The 17,246-nt window shown below is 40.6% G+C and overlaps 1 protein-coding gene across 1 annotated transcript; it reads right to left on the bottom strand.

Moving 5' to 3' along the window:
- Positions 1–1,373: 1,373 nt before the first annotated feature.
- On the bottom strand, positions 1,374–16,802 carry LOX (lysyl oxidase). Its single transcript, XM_063128405.1, has 7 exons — positions 16,244–16,802; positions 14,713–14,821; positions 10,902–11,039; positions 8,644–8,800; positions 4,746–4,841; positions 4,553–4,668; positions 1,374–2,164 (listed from the first exon to the last, which is right to left on the bottom strand). Exons 1-7 carry the CDS (start codon positions 16,800–16,802, stop codon positions 2,158–2,160), a joined length of 1,182 nt encoding a protein of 393 aa, XP_062984475.1. The 3' UTR covers positions 1,374–2,157.
- Positions 16,803–17,246: the final 444 nt, after the last annotated feature.

Here is a 17,246-nt window from a genome sequence, read left to right as displayed (position 1 = left end):
TGATCCTGTATAGCAAAGTTTCTTAGAATATCAGGTAGGCCAACCCTACCCCTTGAGCTGCCACTGTGGAGCCATCAGTTTTTCTGAGGGCTCCTCTCAGAAGTCACCAGCTCCGCAATTACAGTCTGTTTTTGCTGCTCTTTTTTTAAAGAGCTTATATATAAGCAAGCATACTATGATGTAGGCAACCACAACTGATGACCTATGAAAGGGTGCAACATGTGTTAATTTACAGTATTAGAAATAAAGTGGTCAGGACTAATGGTTCAACATCCACCGGAACCATGAAAATGAAGAGGAGGCACTGGCAAGTGGAAAAGGAATAAGCAGGGCAGGATCTACACTACTACTTTAAAATGGTTTATAACAGTAATGACAATTGTTGGCGCCCAGGACACATTCCATATACAGTTTTCAAACCGTTTTAAAAGTGTCATATCCTGCTCAGTGTAGATTTGGCCCAGGTCTTGTCAGGCCTCACAAAGACTTGTGGGCATGTTGTTGCCTCAAATACAAGCACAAACATTTCAATTAATTAAAAAAAAAACACAAATTATAATATTGATAAGATGAAATCCATCAGTGTCTGCCCACTGACAGAATAGATTTTGCCCACGGACTTGAGGAAAATGCCAGCCCATCTAAGAAAAAAATATGCATTGTTTGAAATTTTGGAACCAAAGCTATTAAATGTTTCCAGGAAAGAATTACTGAAAACTATCATATTCTCCAAGCTAAGTGCGTCACTTTTTATGTATTGTAATATATGCAATGCAACCAAAATGCAGCAATTTTGACATCAAACATCTAACCTAGCACAGCCAGTAAGTGAATATCTATAGGGCACTTTCAGGAAGCTGAAGTGGAGGATGAGTCTTCTGTTAAAAAATTTCAAGATTTTTTGGGGGGGGCGGCAGGGGGTGGATCTCTTTCACTGTTAAACTGGGTTTAATCCAAAGGAGGAATAATTCTACCTATAACAACCAAATACGGTTTGGTAAAATATGTATTAGCAACCTGGCCCTTGAATTGCTACTGTAAAGTACATCTTATCTTGTATATGTCAGGAAGCCTTGTTGTACACAGTATGTCATTTATTACTCAGCCTTTTGGATACTGCTTATATATTTTTAAACTTCATTCTTTCTGACTAGCAAAATTTCAATACTTCATAAGTTTATGGGGCATGTACATTAGCCTCTTCTGACAAACCAGCCATTTAAGGTTTGTTTTATGATATCAGACGGGTATATTACTGCTACCTTTTTTCAACAGTTTAATTTTTAAAATAACGAACCAATTAAATTTAAGTTATCTTTAATAATGTAGTATAACAACATCCCATTTTTTCAGCTGAACAGATTACCCAAATTCTAGTCAGGGGAAGTAGTTTTTAAACACCTGTAATGGAAAATCTTTCAAACTATAGAAAAATTGTGCAAAACAGTCTGCAGTGAGCACTGGAAATGGGCTGTGTTCTAGTGTCCCATAATTCTTCTGAGAAGCAGTTTATGTCAAAATATCAATATACTTTTGGTTTAAGATTATTTGTCTGCAAAATATTTTAGAAGTAAACAACTTTCATATGTAAAGATGTAGGTAATAATGGATGTTGCTGAACACTAAGCATTAAATACCCTTACAAAGTTATCTATATTTTTTATCAAGCTAGATTTTTGTACTGGCCCTTTGTCATATAGCAAGAAACTTCCCAAAACAGGAAAACATAAAAAAGCACTGTTGTGATAATAGGGGAGGAGGAATCAGCTATACATGAACCATCAGATGAAACCTAAAATTTCTCTTTGGAGCTCAGCCTATGTGAATACCCTTTAAATTGCTTAAGCTCATTCACAGATAGTGTACTGATTTCCAGTAGTCAAAGGGAAGGCATTTCTGTAAATGAGTTAACTTGCTGTACAATTTGAAATTATGTGAATAAAGCACCAATTTCTCACTGTTCTCAAAATCTGAATGCATGAATTGAGCTACATTATTAATTCTGAAGAAGGTCTTAATGCTTCAGAGTTACATTAAAATTCTTTGTATATATTCTGGTCCTTTTTTCAGTTTTCAAAAGTTTTTACATCCTATTTCAGTTTATAAAATAATTGCATCTCAAAACCTCAGGTACTGATGCATAAATTTTCTTTCATCTTAATATCTGTTAATGAAAAAAGAAATAGTAGTTAAGTATAACATATATCAGAACCAAAGTATGATAAAGAAAATTAGAAACATTCATTAGTCTTAAAATTTAAGCAACATAGATAGCAAGTTACTTTCCCTCTACTTAAAACAGTTCTCATCAATTAACGTAAAAGATGAAGTAAAAGAAAAACTTCTGAGAGCTGTATCCATACTTTAATGCAAACACATGTGATCTTAGAAGATGTTACATCCCCCCCACCCACACACACACAATATAATCATGCTTACTTCTTAAAGAAAAGGGGCTGTTCCCAGAATGTTTCAAAATTTCTTGGCACGGTGAGCAGCTGTGACAAATTCCTCTTGCAGCTCTGCTAATATCATTGCTGACCTCTAAGAATCCTACTGTTCTGGTTCTTAAGCTCCCACAAACTCACACTGCTAAGTAGAATACATAAAAGTCTAGGGCAAGACCTTAGTTTGTTGATTCTGTAAACCAACTGTAACTTTGGACTGGTGGTGACAAGAATTCGTTCAATAGGTGGTTTAGTGAATAATCTTAGTAGCAGTATTGCTGCTGATAGTATACTTTAAAAACCTAATATTGGATACTGGGGAATAGGATGAAGGTAAAAAATGCATTGTTGTAAATTGGTCCATGCTAATCACAAAAGGCCTGATCCACAACTTGCTGTAAAGTGCCCAACCTCATCAGGTACATAGTCCATTTGACCATGTACACAGTTTCCTTTTCCCCATTTATGCATTCACATGGAGAAACAGTAGTGAGCGATATGCAGATATAACTACAGTGACTCTTATGGGCATGTCTACACAATTCATTTATCCCAGGGTCATCTCTAGGTCGGCCCTGCGTATCCAAATTATGCACAGAGGATCTCAGGGTCAACTGAGGACAACCACAGACCTTCCCCGGCATAATTGAACCCAGGAATTTCCTGGTATTTTATTTATTTATTTCATTTCATTTCATTTCTATACCGCCCAATAGCCAAAGCTCTCTGGTTTTCCTACGGTCCCGGGACAACTCCGAGGACCACGGCTGATGTGACGCAGCCTCCTGGGTCCTCAAATGGACGCAGAGCTGTGCAGGTGGCTCTGCAGCAATTTTGCCATCCCTGGGATGGAGGGGGGTGGGGGTGGGCGCGGAGTTTGTTGGAGGGATTACTTATTTTTTTTGCTGCACGCACACAGCTCCTTTTTTAAAAAAAAATGGCACTAGCAACATCCCTCTTCCCTTCTGGGACATCATGCAGCCGTAGAGACAGTGGGGGAGGATCGCAGAAGGAGGTAGGTCCATGATCCTCCCCCTTCCCTCCTGCTACAGCCTTAGGTGTAGACATGCCCCTATGATTGCTCAAAAAAAGTACAATTCTGGAAATCACTGGCCGCTATATCTGTGTTCAGTCTAATCTGCATTTGTGTGTCTCCATGTGACTGTGAGCCTGGAGGCCAGACAAACTGTGTAAGCACGCCATTAGAGACTTGGTATAGAAATATGACATTCACATGGATTTGTTTGGGCTTCCCTAGCAACCTACTCCATGGTGTTCTGAAGATGTTGTGAATGTAGAACGGTTAAGCAGCATCCAGAGAGTTTGTAAGTACAAGCCAGGAATAACAGCTGAAGCTCACTAAGTCCATGCAGCAGCAGCAAGAATGTACAAATCCCTTTAAATCCCTGAAACAAGATTTCTAAAGGAGAAGTATTCCGGAAAAAATCCAATTTGAGTGTCTTGCATTGGCAAGCAACTCAGCACTTATATTACTGGAGGTTCATTCTAGGCCACTGAATTACATTGATTTAACTATAAAGCGTTTCTAATCTGAAAACAAAGCAATTGTGAAACTAAGGGAAATGGACAGACATTGGCCCAATTCTGGATGTAACTAAACTATAGTTTAGCATTACATCCACAGATTTGCACACTTCTTTCTTTTGGTGTACCTGTGAGTTCAGAAATTACTACTTTTAAAATAGCTGGGAGTTCTGCATTACATTTGAACTCAAACTATTTAGTTTAAACTATGGTTTGTTGAAGTGATCCAGGTTCATAACCCATGGTTTGATCCTGGCTGGTTTGTACAAACCATAGTTCATTTAAATCAGAGTTCTCCCCAAATTCTGGCCTAATGGAAAACCCTTGTTAATTTAATGCAGAGCAAATTCTTCCAACCTCATAGCAGCACCAGAGAAGAGAAGAATGCATAAGTCCAAGGCTTGCATTAAATCTGAATAGTTAATAGAATGGCTGTTTTCAGACATATCGCGAAAGTACATGCTACACTTCCTGTCATTACAACACATTTTTTTCCTAAGCACCATAAAATGTATTACCTGTACTGCAAAACATTTGAAAGGAAACAAGAAAGTACTTACGGTGAAATTGTGCAGCCAGAGACATATGCATGGTTTCCTGTATAGCGGATATCACAACGTACTATGTTGTTGGAGTAGTCTGATTCTGGTACCAAGTAGCTAGGGTTTACACTAACCTGCAAAAGATATACATGGTGTATTTTGCAGTTTCACATAGTATTGTGTATAACTCATGATTAATAAAATTGATTACCTTTAAAATGTAATTTCCAGGGTTTACATCTGTAATATCAATCCATTGGCAATCTATGTCAGCATTGTATGTGTCGTAACAGCCAGGACTCAATCCCTAGAATAGTAATTTAGATACATGTGAGAGTCTCACTCCTGCTTTTTAAAAAACAAAAACAGAGCACTATTAGCAAATGCCAAGAAAATTGATTAAATGGTTACAGTTTCTCAGCATCCCATAATATAACACGTTAATCTTTATTTAAACCTCATACTTTATTTTGAAAATCTAACAAAAGTTAATTTCCTTACAACTTGTTTGGCTGTAAGGCGTTGTTTTGCACTTCTGCTTTTACAAGGCTTCACCACTAAATGCTCACTATTTCCTTGTCATTTCACCTATTTCCCTGCCCCAAATCTCACCACACTGTTCCAGAGGTTCCCTCGACCCTCATGAGCAAATTTTGGAAGCACAAGGGTGAGGGAAGCCAGAAAAACCTCAAACTATGAGCAGAGTTCTGTTTGTCTGTGGATTCAATCATCATCATCTATCCAAAAGCTATATTAGCCTCTCTCTCTCTCTCATATTTTTTTTAAGTAACTGATATATTAATAAAACATTATTACCAACAGTTTTTCTAACAAGATGATTGGTCCCCTTCTTCCATATGCAGTTCAGAACCATTACAGAAATGTCCAAATCTTGGCATAGTTGTTTTTCATTCTGAACTATCCAAGGATCTAATCTTCTTTATCCCTTTCCTGTCTCAAAGCCACTTCGATTAAAGTAACCTGGTAAAACAGAGGACTTAAGATGGGCTCTGTCTATTTTCCCACTACTATTTTGTTGGATTAAAGGAAGGTTTAACTTGGGAAACATATCATTGTCCTGAAATGACAGTTCCATTTAAGCCATGAACACAGAATTCTTTAGGATCTATGTAATATGTGAGGTCCAGTCACTTTCTCTACCCTGAAATCATTCTGAGTGGTGTCTGACTGCCCCTATGAAAAGCACAATGTTTGGCCACAGATTGTGTGTCACTTGGCTAGAGTTAAGTACTCGCTATGGAGAGGAAGGTCATTTGAGTGCTGGCAGCTGCATACATTTTTTTAAACCTGGAATCTAGAAGTAGTTTTCAGTTGCTGAGGAAAATACTTCATAACAAGCACAAGTCTTGAAAAAACAGCTGAAGCCACAAGAATTCTAAAAGAATTCAAAGTAGCATCTGACATTTTTATGCTTGATAGATTTGGCTATCCTGTTTGTGGGAATAGGATATACACTGGATGGGGCTAATTCTGTGGGAGGCTCTTAATGATTAGTTCCAGTTGCCTCCACACTTACCATGATCCCTGGAAACCAATATAGAGATAGCCATGGACAGGATAGTAAAATTGGTTGCCTCCTGCAATACACTTCCACCAGCTCAGTTGAGGTAGGAAGATCCAGAGCATACCAATGTCTATATCCAGCCAAAATGGTAGAAGAAAAGTATAATTAGCTTTGAAACCTGCTTAGACCCTGGTCAGATGACACGCTAAGCCACGCTTAAGCTTTTCGAGTTAAATACGGCTTAGTGTGCTGCATGATCCATAACTTAAGCTGTCATGTGAACCATTCCTAACCATGGTGGCTACAAAACCATGGTCTAAACATGCTCACTAACCATTTGCTGAAAAAGGGTTAGTGGCCTAACCATGGTTTAGCATGTTGTCTGAACAGGCCCATATTCAGGTGAAAAGCATTCTAGCGTAAGAAATCTCAATCAACATCTTGTCTGTAGTCAAGTTTGCTGCATGTGCTTTGAATGAGGCTACTCTTATGATCTAGTTAATATTGATGCCTAATGCTTTTAGGCTTCATGCAAAATTTCACTTAGCTTACACTGGAGGAAGGGTTGAGAACACTATGTATCCTGATTCCTTCTTCCCCTTGCAGCCCCTGAGCCTCTAGAAAAGCTGCTCTGAAGGATTGGAAGATCCTCTGGAGCAAGCATGAGAGGTGGCCTAGGGGACTGCATTGGAAAGGGAGATTTGGTGATTGCCTTCTGCCCTTATTCTTCCAGCCTCTGGTGGGTTCCAGCACCTTCTGTAAATGGAAGGACCCCTTCACTTCACAGATGGCCAATCTGGAACCACCCCAACGCATGTAAGTCAATAACACTTCATGTGAGTTACTCCAGTACTGCAGTGCTAGAAGTACTGTGCTACATTCCTACATTTCACAAACTTGCACCACCAGTAAATAGATTAAAAACACACTGCTTTGCTTAGTTAGAACAAATGATTTTGAATAGAAAAGGATTACCTATACCTATGTTTCCTACTGAACATAATATTCTGAAATTCATTATTTACATTGTTAGTTATGATATATATATATCAAGTGATCCCTTATCTGCTGTTTCATGTAAACATAATTTGATTTAACTAGAAAAATGACAATGCAACTAGGTATTTATTGGAATACTAGAAGAGTACTGTGGATTTACATGGAAGCAGGTCTGTAAGTATAATAGGTTTCAGGAAGATAAAAGCATACACAAGTTAAGAGTTTCCAGGTTTCCTTCAGTAAAACAGCAGAAAAATGAGCAAACTACTGAAAAAGCAAAGCTGTGATATAATATATCAACTGTAAGCATCCCCTAGGAGTTGTGGATTATCTCTTGCTGCTAGTTTCTGAACAGGCTGAGCAAGTCTCTCTACAGAACTCTAAAAATACAGCAAACCTGCAACTAGAGACCTATATTTGTGATGATGATTTTTTTTTATTTAAAGTTTTTGGTTTTAATTATTTTTAGCCGCCTTGACACCTTTTTTGGGGAACTGGGTGAATCAGTATAAAGCAAACAAATAATCAAATTATATATATCTATGGCAAGTATTTTAGAAAAAATAACCTTTAAGGACAAATTACTAAACATAAATATGATAATAGACCATCCATGCTTGCTAGATATGCAAGCTTGGAATAAAACAGTTGAGCTTGTGGTAGAGAAGCATGGAGAAATTCCAGACAAGATGATAATGGGTTTGAGTCTAGAGCAAACACTTCTTGAAAAATTTTCAGAACTGCCACTGAAATGAATCTTGACTCCAGAATTAAGTGCCTGTCCGTTTATAATGGTTAATTTTCCATTTGTACAGTTCAAGGATACGGACAGGATCCTTGGAAAAGTGAGATCTACTATGTGTGTGCTGGATGCTTGCCCTTCCTGGCTTATAAAAGTGGCCAGAGAAGAATGACCAACTGTTTAAGAGTTTTGATGAATGCCTCTTTATGACAAGATGCGATTGCATCTTGCCTAAAGTGGTGATGGTGAAACTTGCTAAAAAATAAAACAAAAATCCAACTCTCCCTGAAGTCCATTGTACTAGATACTTTCTGGCCGGTCTCCAATATTTACAAAGATATCACTATGTAATAAATGTTATGCCTGTTCTATATATATGGCATTTTATCCTAAGCGGGATAATGCTGTTAGGTATTATGTAGTTTGATTTTATAATTTTAATGGAACAGGAGGAGCATCTTCAGCATCAAAACTTTAAACAGTACAATTAGCCCAATCTTTGGCTAAACTGCCGCCATGAGCCACAAAACACCACTATAGAAGAAAGTTCTTTTCACCATTCCCCTATCCTCAGCCTGCTGTGGTATACTATACTAATTTATTCTAGCTGCCAGAAACCCAATGAGGTGCACTAGTCCCAAGAAAACTTAAAACATCTACTTCCAGTAACTATATACCTGACTGTCTTCTTCGAAGGTTCTTACCCCAAAATGAAAGTTAATAAATCTGGCTATGTACTATTTCTATACAGCATTCATGCTTTATGGTCTGCTACAACTGATGATTGAAATCAGCCTATAATCTGACAGTAAAGAGGAAATTTTATTAATAACTATATCTTACCTGTGTGTGTGCTGTACATGCATATCGCCTATAGTATCCATAATCACAAGAAGTATCTTCAAGACAAAAACTTGCTTTGTGTCCTTCAGCTACTCTCCTATGTGAGCTTGCTTCAAGCAAGTCATAATGGCTGAATTCATCCATACTGTGGTAATGTCTGTTAAACCACAGGCAAATTAGTAGACAGGTTTGCTTTTTGTTACATGTTAAACCAACAACCATAATAATAATTGTGGCCCAACAAAATGACTACTAGAAGTAGCAAGATGATTTAACAAGATTTTGAACACTGCAATATTCAGAACTAATGGGTTAATATTTGGGACCCAGTGATATAATTCTTTACATATAGTTCCAATATTCAACAATAATATAAAAATGTAGCCTTTAAAAATAAATTGCTATATATCTTTTATTTTGCTTGAAACAAAGCAATGTATGAACTTTTGTTATTTCAGCATTTCCTGTGGCAATAAGCACCTAAGTGGCTATATATGAGTAATATATATGAGTAATACATTTTCCAACTGTTACCCTCAGGCAGTGTTTATCTGACTAGAAATTACTTTGCACACTGTAAATTCCAAGAGCACTTCTATTTCTAAAATGTTTGCTTTTATCAACAGCCCCAATAATTCATGCAAAATAATTTGAGATTATGCTCTGTTATGTTATATGTTCCCATGGTTTAGTTTTATACTGGTTGCTTCAATATGCTTATGATTATTCCTTGAAATCTTCTAAAAGGCCTTTGTTCTGTTGCTACATCATTTTTCTCATGATAGAGTAGCAAAAACAAACCTTCAGCCAACCACATCACCATCTTCTTTCAGTTATATTTTGCTATTGTTGCTTTCAACATATACAAAAAAGGATGGAAACAAGCAACATTTCAACATAAATGTCCCTTTTGTGACATAAAGCTGAAAAGGTCAGATTTGCCAAGCGTGCTCCTATGAAGGTGAGGGCTAAGTGCTACCTTCTGGTGTTTGGTTACAAAAACCATCACTATATTAACATATGCCTTTGAATTCTGTTCTGATGCAAGCAACTCCTATGAAGCGTGCAGGTAGGGCTGGATCTCAAGGCCAAAGTCCAGGGCCCCAAATGACCACCCAGAGAACGGCAGTTGATGGAGACCATGACAAACAGGCCGGTGTCAGCCTGGGCATTAAAAAAAATAGTCAGAGGGCAGCTGGTTGGGCAGTACATGATTACAGCCATTCATTTTGATATTTTTACTTCTAAATATATGTTATCCATTTTGACAACAAAGGAAAGCTTATGCTCAAGTAGATGTGTTTTACATCAGGGTAGTAAACGCCATTTTATCCCTGTAATCATGATGGTAACTTTAATTTGAGTGAGTTTAAAATGCAAAACTGCACATGCTCAGAATTTTTTATTATTATTTTGGCAGGGTTAGCAAACAAGGTTCTGTTATTTTGTTTTTACTTTTGCTCTAACTTAATAGGAGTGTAGAACCAGTTGTTAAGCATCGAATGGCAGGGAGGGGAGAAATGTTAGCTGTGTGCTTTACAACTGAAGTTATGCACATGCCCATCTAAGGCGTGTGTTTGTGTGTGTAGCATAACAAAATCATCTAGCAGCACCACTAGTTTAAACCAACTTCAAATCTGGTACCAATATTACATTAAGAAGGCTGATTTCATCCACATACCATCTTCACTAGTTATTGAATATTTATGCCATTGGGCATTACCTAATGCTGCTGTACTAGCAGCAGTGTCCACTATTGCAACTGGAAGCTAGCACTGGCTAGTGCAACCGGAAAGTAGCCGAAACTGCCAGTTCCAAAATGGGACATGTTAACATAGCCTGTTGGAAGGGAGCTCTGTTGATTCTTTCCATACTGAAAATGGCAGTTTCAACTAGTTTCCTGGTTTGTAAGAGCAAGTGCTAGTTTCCTGATGCACTAGCAGTCATTCTCACTAGAACAACATTTTTTAGAGCTGGTGGATTGCCAGCATCAGATTCTGCCCTTTTTGGCACTAGTTGTAAATATGCTGAAGTAAACGTATTTTCCTCTCACATCTGAAATTGTACCTACATACTTATTTTCTATTTGGCAGGATGACAAACTTGAGTTCAATTGGAGAGGCTTTCGTACTCTTGAGTTCAATGGGAGAGGCTACTTTCCACACGGCAGCAAGGGGGGTGGGGGGGGGAACCACATCACAACTAACAAATATCAAATGAACATAATTGAAAAGTACCATACTGAGCACTTCACTCACTGATGACAGCTGTGCCACTCCCATGAGTATCGTGGTCGGCTTGGTAAGAAATCTGAAGTGCCTTGATTTTTCACTCTTTGAGGGAATCTCAGAAGCACTCTGTTATCATAGTCTCTGACATCTGATCTGTAGGCTGAGCTGCAATGATGTAAAAATATGCTTAGGAAAACCAGGCTTGAAATTGCTTGTTAAACAAAGTTTGGCTTATACTGTGATGCTTGTATTCTTTATAATTGAACACACTCTCTTGGTCTTGGGCAGTGTTCCCCACCCTGGTGCCTTTATTTATTTATTACATTTTTATACCGCCCAATAGCCGAAGTTCTCTGGGCGGTTCACAAAAAAGATGTTTGGACTACACCTTTCAGATGTTTTGGACTACAACTCCTAGCAGTCTTGACCATTGGCCAATGTTACTGCTAACAGTCAGGAATTCTGGGAGCTGTGGTCCAAAACATGTGAAGGGCGCCGAGTTGGGGAACGCTAGTCTTGGGACTTACTGGGTTAGATCCAGACTTAGTCATCCTCAGAATAGGTGCACTGGAATCAATAGGACTTAAGCCACTCATGTCTAGCTTGTCCTATTGATTTCAACGGGTCTGCTCCAAGGATGGCTAAATCTGGATCGAACCAGTTGAGAATTCATTATTACAAAAGCTGGAACTACTTAATTATTTCCAATGGGATATCTGCATCTTTCTGAGTACAGGCCCTCTTAAAAAAAAATTGGCTTCAATTAATGTTTTCCCATTGTCTTTAAAAAGAACATTTGGCCTCTGTTAGTGCTCTGTCCAGAGCCTGTATTTAGGGAGGAAATATTTAACTACTATCAACAGCATAACAAAATCCTCTCTTGAAATCTGTGCCAGTATTCATAACCTCAATAAAATATTTCATCTAAGAACATAGTTGTGTTACTTTTGTATAACACCATTAAAAACACCACTTAGTTTCAAAAACAGTAGATAGTAAGCCTGAGTTTTATATAAAAAACAGCCAACAACTACTTTTTACTTAGAGTTACATCAAATATTGGACCTTCCCCTTGTGCAACAGGACATTCCTTTCCTCTCTTCCTCCCTGCATCCCCACAAATCTACTCCTTAAGGTCCCCAGATCCTCTGGAGTAGATTTGGGGGGAGTATGGGGGGGAGGTGGATTCCATTCCACCAATAGTGTCCATTCCACTGGTGGACAATTTTATTTATTAACAGCAGAACTCTATGCGTGTCTATTCAGAATTAAAATCAACAGAATTTTCTCCCAGGTAAGTGTGCATAGGATTGCACCCTAAAGCTTTTTTAAAAATTTCCCTTGGTTAGGAATGCTATGAAAGTCAGATTTTCCATTTTTTTCAATGAGATAAAATTTGTTTTGAATATTGGGCAACCCACTTACATTTTTTATACAGCACATAGTTAAACTATGAAATATTGAGCTATCCAATCACACCGCACTTAATTAAACTATGGAATTCACTACCACAAGATGGGGTGATGGCCACCAATTTGGATGGCTTTAAATGGGGGCTGGATAAATTCCTGGGAGAGAAGTCTGTCAATAGCTACTAGCCGTGACTATGGCTATGTGCTCCCTCCAGTATCAGAGGCAGTAAGCCTATAAGGGAACGCTTATCAAATCTGCAGATGACACAAAATCGGGTGGGATAGCTAATACCCTGGAAGACAGAAACAAACTTCAAAGTGATCTTGATAGGCTGGAGTGCTGGGCTGAAAACAACAGAATGAAATTTAATAGGGATAAATGCCAAGTTCTACATTTAGGAAATAGAAACCAAATGCACAGTTACAAGTTGGGGGATACTTGGCTCAGCAATACTACAAACTTGGAATTTGGATCTTGGAATTGTTGTAGATCACAAGCTGAACCACTTGCTCCCAACTGTGCGATATGGCTGCAAGAAAGGCAAATGCTATTTTGGGCTGCATTAATAGTATAGCTTCCAAATCACGTGAGGTACTGGTTCCTCTCTATTCGGCCCTGGTTAGGCCTCATCTAGAGTATTGCGTCCAGTTCTGGGCTCCACAATTCAAGAAGAACGCAAACAAGCTGGAGTGTGTTCAGAGGAGGGCAACCAGGATGATCAGGGGTCTGGAATAACGGGCTCAAGTTAAAGGAAGCCAGATTCCAGCTGGACATCAGGAAAAACTTCCTGACTGTTAGAGCAGTACGACAATGGAATCAGTTACCTAGGGAGGTTGTGGGCTCTCCTACACTAGAGGCATTCACAAGGCAGCTGGACAACCATCTGTCAGGGATACTTTAGGGTGGATTCCTGCATTGAGCAGGGGGTTGGACTCGATGGCCTTGTAGGCCCCTTCCAACTCTTCTATTATATGATAGAACAATTGCTGGGGAACATGGATGGGAGGGAGCTGTTGCACTGTGTCCTGCATGGGAGACCCCAGTAACAGCTGGCTGGTCACTGTATGAAGAGAGCGCTGGACTAGATGGATCCTTGGTCTGATCCAGAATGGCTATTCTTATGTTTCTTTTGTTTATACTAGATTTGTTTGTCTCTCTTCTTCTTCCTGCTGTTTATGCCCATTGACTCTCCAGTTCCTTCCTCTGCTGCCAATTTCAACAGGTCTTATTTTTCTTATTTTTAAGTTTTCCATTTTAAAAAATATCAAACTAAGAATATTTTGGAGTTATGTGGCATTCTTACTTCAACTTGTGGTTTAACATCACTATTTTGATTTTTTCCTTTTGTTCAAGTTAAAACTGTGTCCAAGTTCTCCAAGAACATGGTTTGCCAACTACTTTTCTATGATCTTAACTACAATATTCTCTCATCGATTTGCTGGCATAATTATAAGTGTGCAAAGCATATTGCCAATCCTTGGCTGACATTGTTATGAAGTAATTTTTAAAGGCTGTTTTGCATATGATTACATTCAAATTAAATGATAAAGAGCAATTTTTTAAAAGCAAAACAAGAACATCCTTCTACACTGTAGTGGCGAAGAACAAACCCAATAATGTCCATTGTACCTAGTTTAGGTTTTCCATTTACATTAGATACAGACTTGCTCTAAAGTTGATTTATAGCACAATCTTATGCATGCCTACTCAGAAGTAAGTTCCACTGAGTTCAATTGGGCATACTCCCAGGTATGTGTGTATAGGTGTACAGCCTTAAGCCTCATGTATGATCATCCTTACAGCCTCATCCTATGCAGGTTTATGCAGATACCTCTGAGTTCAACTGAATGCACCTCTCAAATAAGTGTACATGGGATTATGGCTTCATTATTAAACAAATTGAACTGAGTGTGGAAAGCAGGTGCTGAAAAGCAATAGAATAATAATAATTTTAAAAAGATTAAGGAGAGAGTTTAAGGATGAACTGGAAATTACAATGCTCAAACAGAAAGATCTTTTTAAAAATGTTTATTTTAAGGTTTCCAAAGTGATAAGTACTGAGGAGACTTGTTTTCAAAAAATTAACAAAGCAATGGAATAATGAAAAACAGGCCTTGGTAAGGCAATAATTCCCAAACAATAAGGGCACGGAAACCTTGTAGTTTGGTCATCCAGCTCTCAGGAGAGCATAATAAAAACAGTATGTTTTAGGAACTGGGATAGAGACAAAATTCTCTACAACTTAGAACTTGTTGAAAATAAGCCCCAGTGACATTTTGAGATCTTATTAGCATATCCTGAACACTGTTGCAAAATGAATAGGTGCCTCTCTTACAAACTCTTGCTCTCAAGTTCTACAACTTACCTTTAGATTCAGTAAGGAATTTGATACTGGTGTAAATTGAGGGGCAGTGACTGTGCTTACCTTGCCAAGCAGTTCTCTTCAGCAGCACACCTCAGGTTGTACATGGACGTTCTCTGGACATAGGTGGATGCTTGGATGTAATAGGGATCTGGCACTAAGTCAGGAAGACCTGCAGTGCATAAAACCACACACAAAAACTGATCAAGCCCAGGACAGGTCTGTAAACTTCATTTTCCCCAACTGGCAGGAGAAGTCACAGTCAGAGTCTTCAATCTACTACAATCCAGTTTTCACAGCCAGTCAGCTAATAAGAACAAAAGTCACTTTTCACAAGATCAAAAGAAGCATGAAAAGCCAATGTGTCTTGTAGATTGGCATGTACTCTGTAGCATCCTACTCTGCTACCCAGTTTTTCTCATAAATCTTCAAGGCTTCTCCCCACACCCCCATAAGGACACCAGCTGTCGAGAACATTTCAGTTTGCTAGATCAAAACACCAGAAATCTATCTGTGCTCTTGGGTTTATGGAGCTGGAGCTGTGCTGAAACAAAAAGTCGTGAGCATCCATTAGGCCGGCAATGGTTTGAATTAACCCCATTCAAATAAAAAGATGAGCCTTAAAATGAGGGACATCTGCCTGCCGTACTTTGGAGCTCAAAGAGGAACCTCTTGAATCAGTTTTCTCTGTTCTAGAAGTGGGGAGATAGACCTTAATATTTCTTTCTTCAGAGTTTGGTTCAGACACAGCACCTGTTGTTCTCGGTGCACAAGACCAGATGAAATGATAAGGAAGTCTCTGAACATGTGCTGAGTAATCAAGGCTAAAGTTGGGGGCTAGACTGCAGTTTGGAGGGCCAAAAGATGTCTGTTCAAGCAGGATTGAACCTCAACACCTCTGTATAAGTTAAGGAAACGAACCACTGCTGAAATTACAGAGAATAAAACGCTTGTTCTGAAAACCTCCTTCCTTCCCACCCTTATTGTGTCCTGAGTTGTCTCTGCTGTGGGAGAAAGAGGGTTTAAGGAGTGTTTTCTTTCTTACTGTTCTTTTTCCTGTTTCCCCCCCCCTCTTTTTTTGTATTTTACAAAGACGTTAATTTCTTTGTTTGAGTGTACAAAGTACACTTGTAAAAAATTGGCATTGAGAAGTATCCATTTTGAGTCAATATCCCAATTTCTCATGCAAGAAGATCCAGATTGACTACGGTGGAGGAGGGCAAAGGGGAGTGGGGAGGAGAAAGTTGGGACCAGATGGTGATTAGCGGCTGTGGAATTGGCTGCCTCGCCAACTGGCCGGTGTTGAAGCGTGCTGTCTGGCGACGAGGGCGGGATTTGCCACGCGGCCGGGTTGGATCCCCCCCCCTTCCTTTGGGGCTTCGTTTTTTGGGAGGGAGTTTGTTGTTGCCGTCGAGAGCCGGGCGCCCAGAGCGAGCAGCTCACTTCACATTGGCACGCAGGGTTTGCCTGGCTCCCTCTGTGCAAACGTGCCACCACCCCTCGGTGCGCTTTCTCGAGGCGAGGGCGGCAAACCCTCTGCTCCACGCGCCTCGCCCCGCCGCGTGGTGTCCGGGGCGGAAGCGCGCGCTCTTACCGTACTGGAAGTAGCCAGTGCCGTAACCCGGCCGGTAGCGGCCGCTCTGCCGGGGCCGCTCATAGGTGTCGTGGTAGTTGTAGTAAGGGTTGTCGTCCGTGTACTTATAAGGGTTGTAGGGGTCGTCTCCCACCATGGTGTCTTCGCGGCGCGGCGGCCGGAGATTGCTCAAAGGCGGCGAGCTACTCCCGTTGCCCGGCCTGGAGGTGGCGCTCTCGAGGGAGCTGCCCCGCGGCGCCCCCTGCAGGCTGCCGCCGGCCTCAGCGCGACCACCGCCATTATTGCTGGTTGGCTGCTGATAGCCAGCTTGGAACCAGTGTTGCGCCTCCGGCCTTCGGGCGACAGTAGCGGCGGCGGGGCGGCCTCTGCCCGTAGCAGCTTCAGTAACCGCCCCCTGAGCCCCGTGCGGAAAAGTGCTGTTGCCCCTAAGGAGCAAGACGTGGCCGCCCTGCGCGGGCTCTTGGCTGTGCCTGCGCCGAGCGGGTTGGTACTGGGAGCCCACGCTGAGGAGGCTGAACACCTGCCCGTTGTTCTCCCACTGAATCCTTTGCCGCCACATGGCGGGAGGGGGTGGCGGCGACGGGTTTCTCTGCGGCAGCCCGCCCGCCGGCAGCCACAGCAGGCAGCTCCAGTAGACGCACGCCTGCAGTTGGGCGAGCCCCAGAAGAACCGCCGGCCGGGAGAGGAGGCGCATCGCGGCGGCGTGTGTGCCTCTCAAACGAGCGGGATTCCCACTCGCGCCCCTGCGGCCTGAAAGGACCCAAGGATGGACGAGAAATCCGAAACAGCAGCAGTAGCAATCCTTGCAGCTTTTTCTTTTGTTTCTTACAGCGGCCACAGATCCTCTCTTTTTTGTTGTTTTTTGCGCACTCAGTTCCCGGGAGATGGGATTTTCCTCCCTTCTCTTCTTCACGGTTGTGTATTCTTTAAAGAAATGGGTTTGAACAGGAGGCGCAGCCACGAACTGTCCGTCTCTCCCTCTCGCTTTGGCTGATGTGTGGAA

Source organism: Elgaria multicarinata, chromosome 6 (genome assembly GCF_023053635.1).
Source record: "Elgaria multicarinata webbii isolate HBS135686 ecotype San Diego chromosome 6, rElgMul1.1.pri, whole genome shotgun sequence".
Taxonomy (NCBI): domain Eukaryota; kingdom Metazoa; phylum Chordata; class Lepidosauria; order Squamata; family Anguidae; genus Elgaria; species Elgaria multicarinata.
The sequence above is the reverse complement of the archived record's forward strand: the minus strand, read 5'-3'. Positions and strand labels throughout refer to the sequence as shown.

Bases quoted from the DNA above. Each gene is read 5' to 3' on its own strand.
- LOX (XM_063128405.1), bottom strand. From the start codon at position 16,802: ATGTGGCGGCAAAGGATTCAGTGGGAGAACAACGGGCAGGTGTTCAGC. The intron at 11,040-14,712 runs GTAAGCACAGTC...ACATCATTGCAG, and splicing joins GAAGAGAACTGCTTGGCAAG to CTCAGCCTACAGATCAGATG. The intron at 4,842-8,643 runs GTAAGATATAGT...TTACTATTCTAG, and splicing joins CATGTACAGCACACACACAG to GGATTGAGTCCTGGCTGTTA.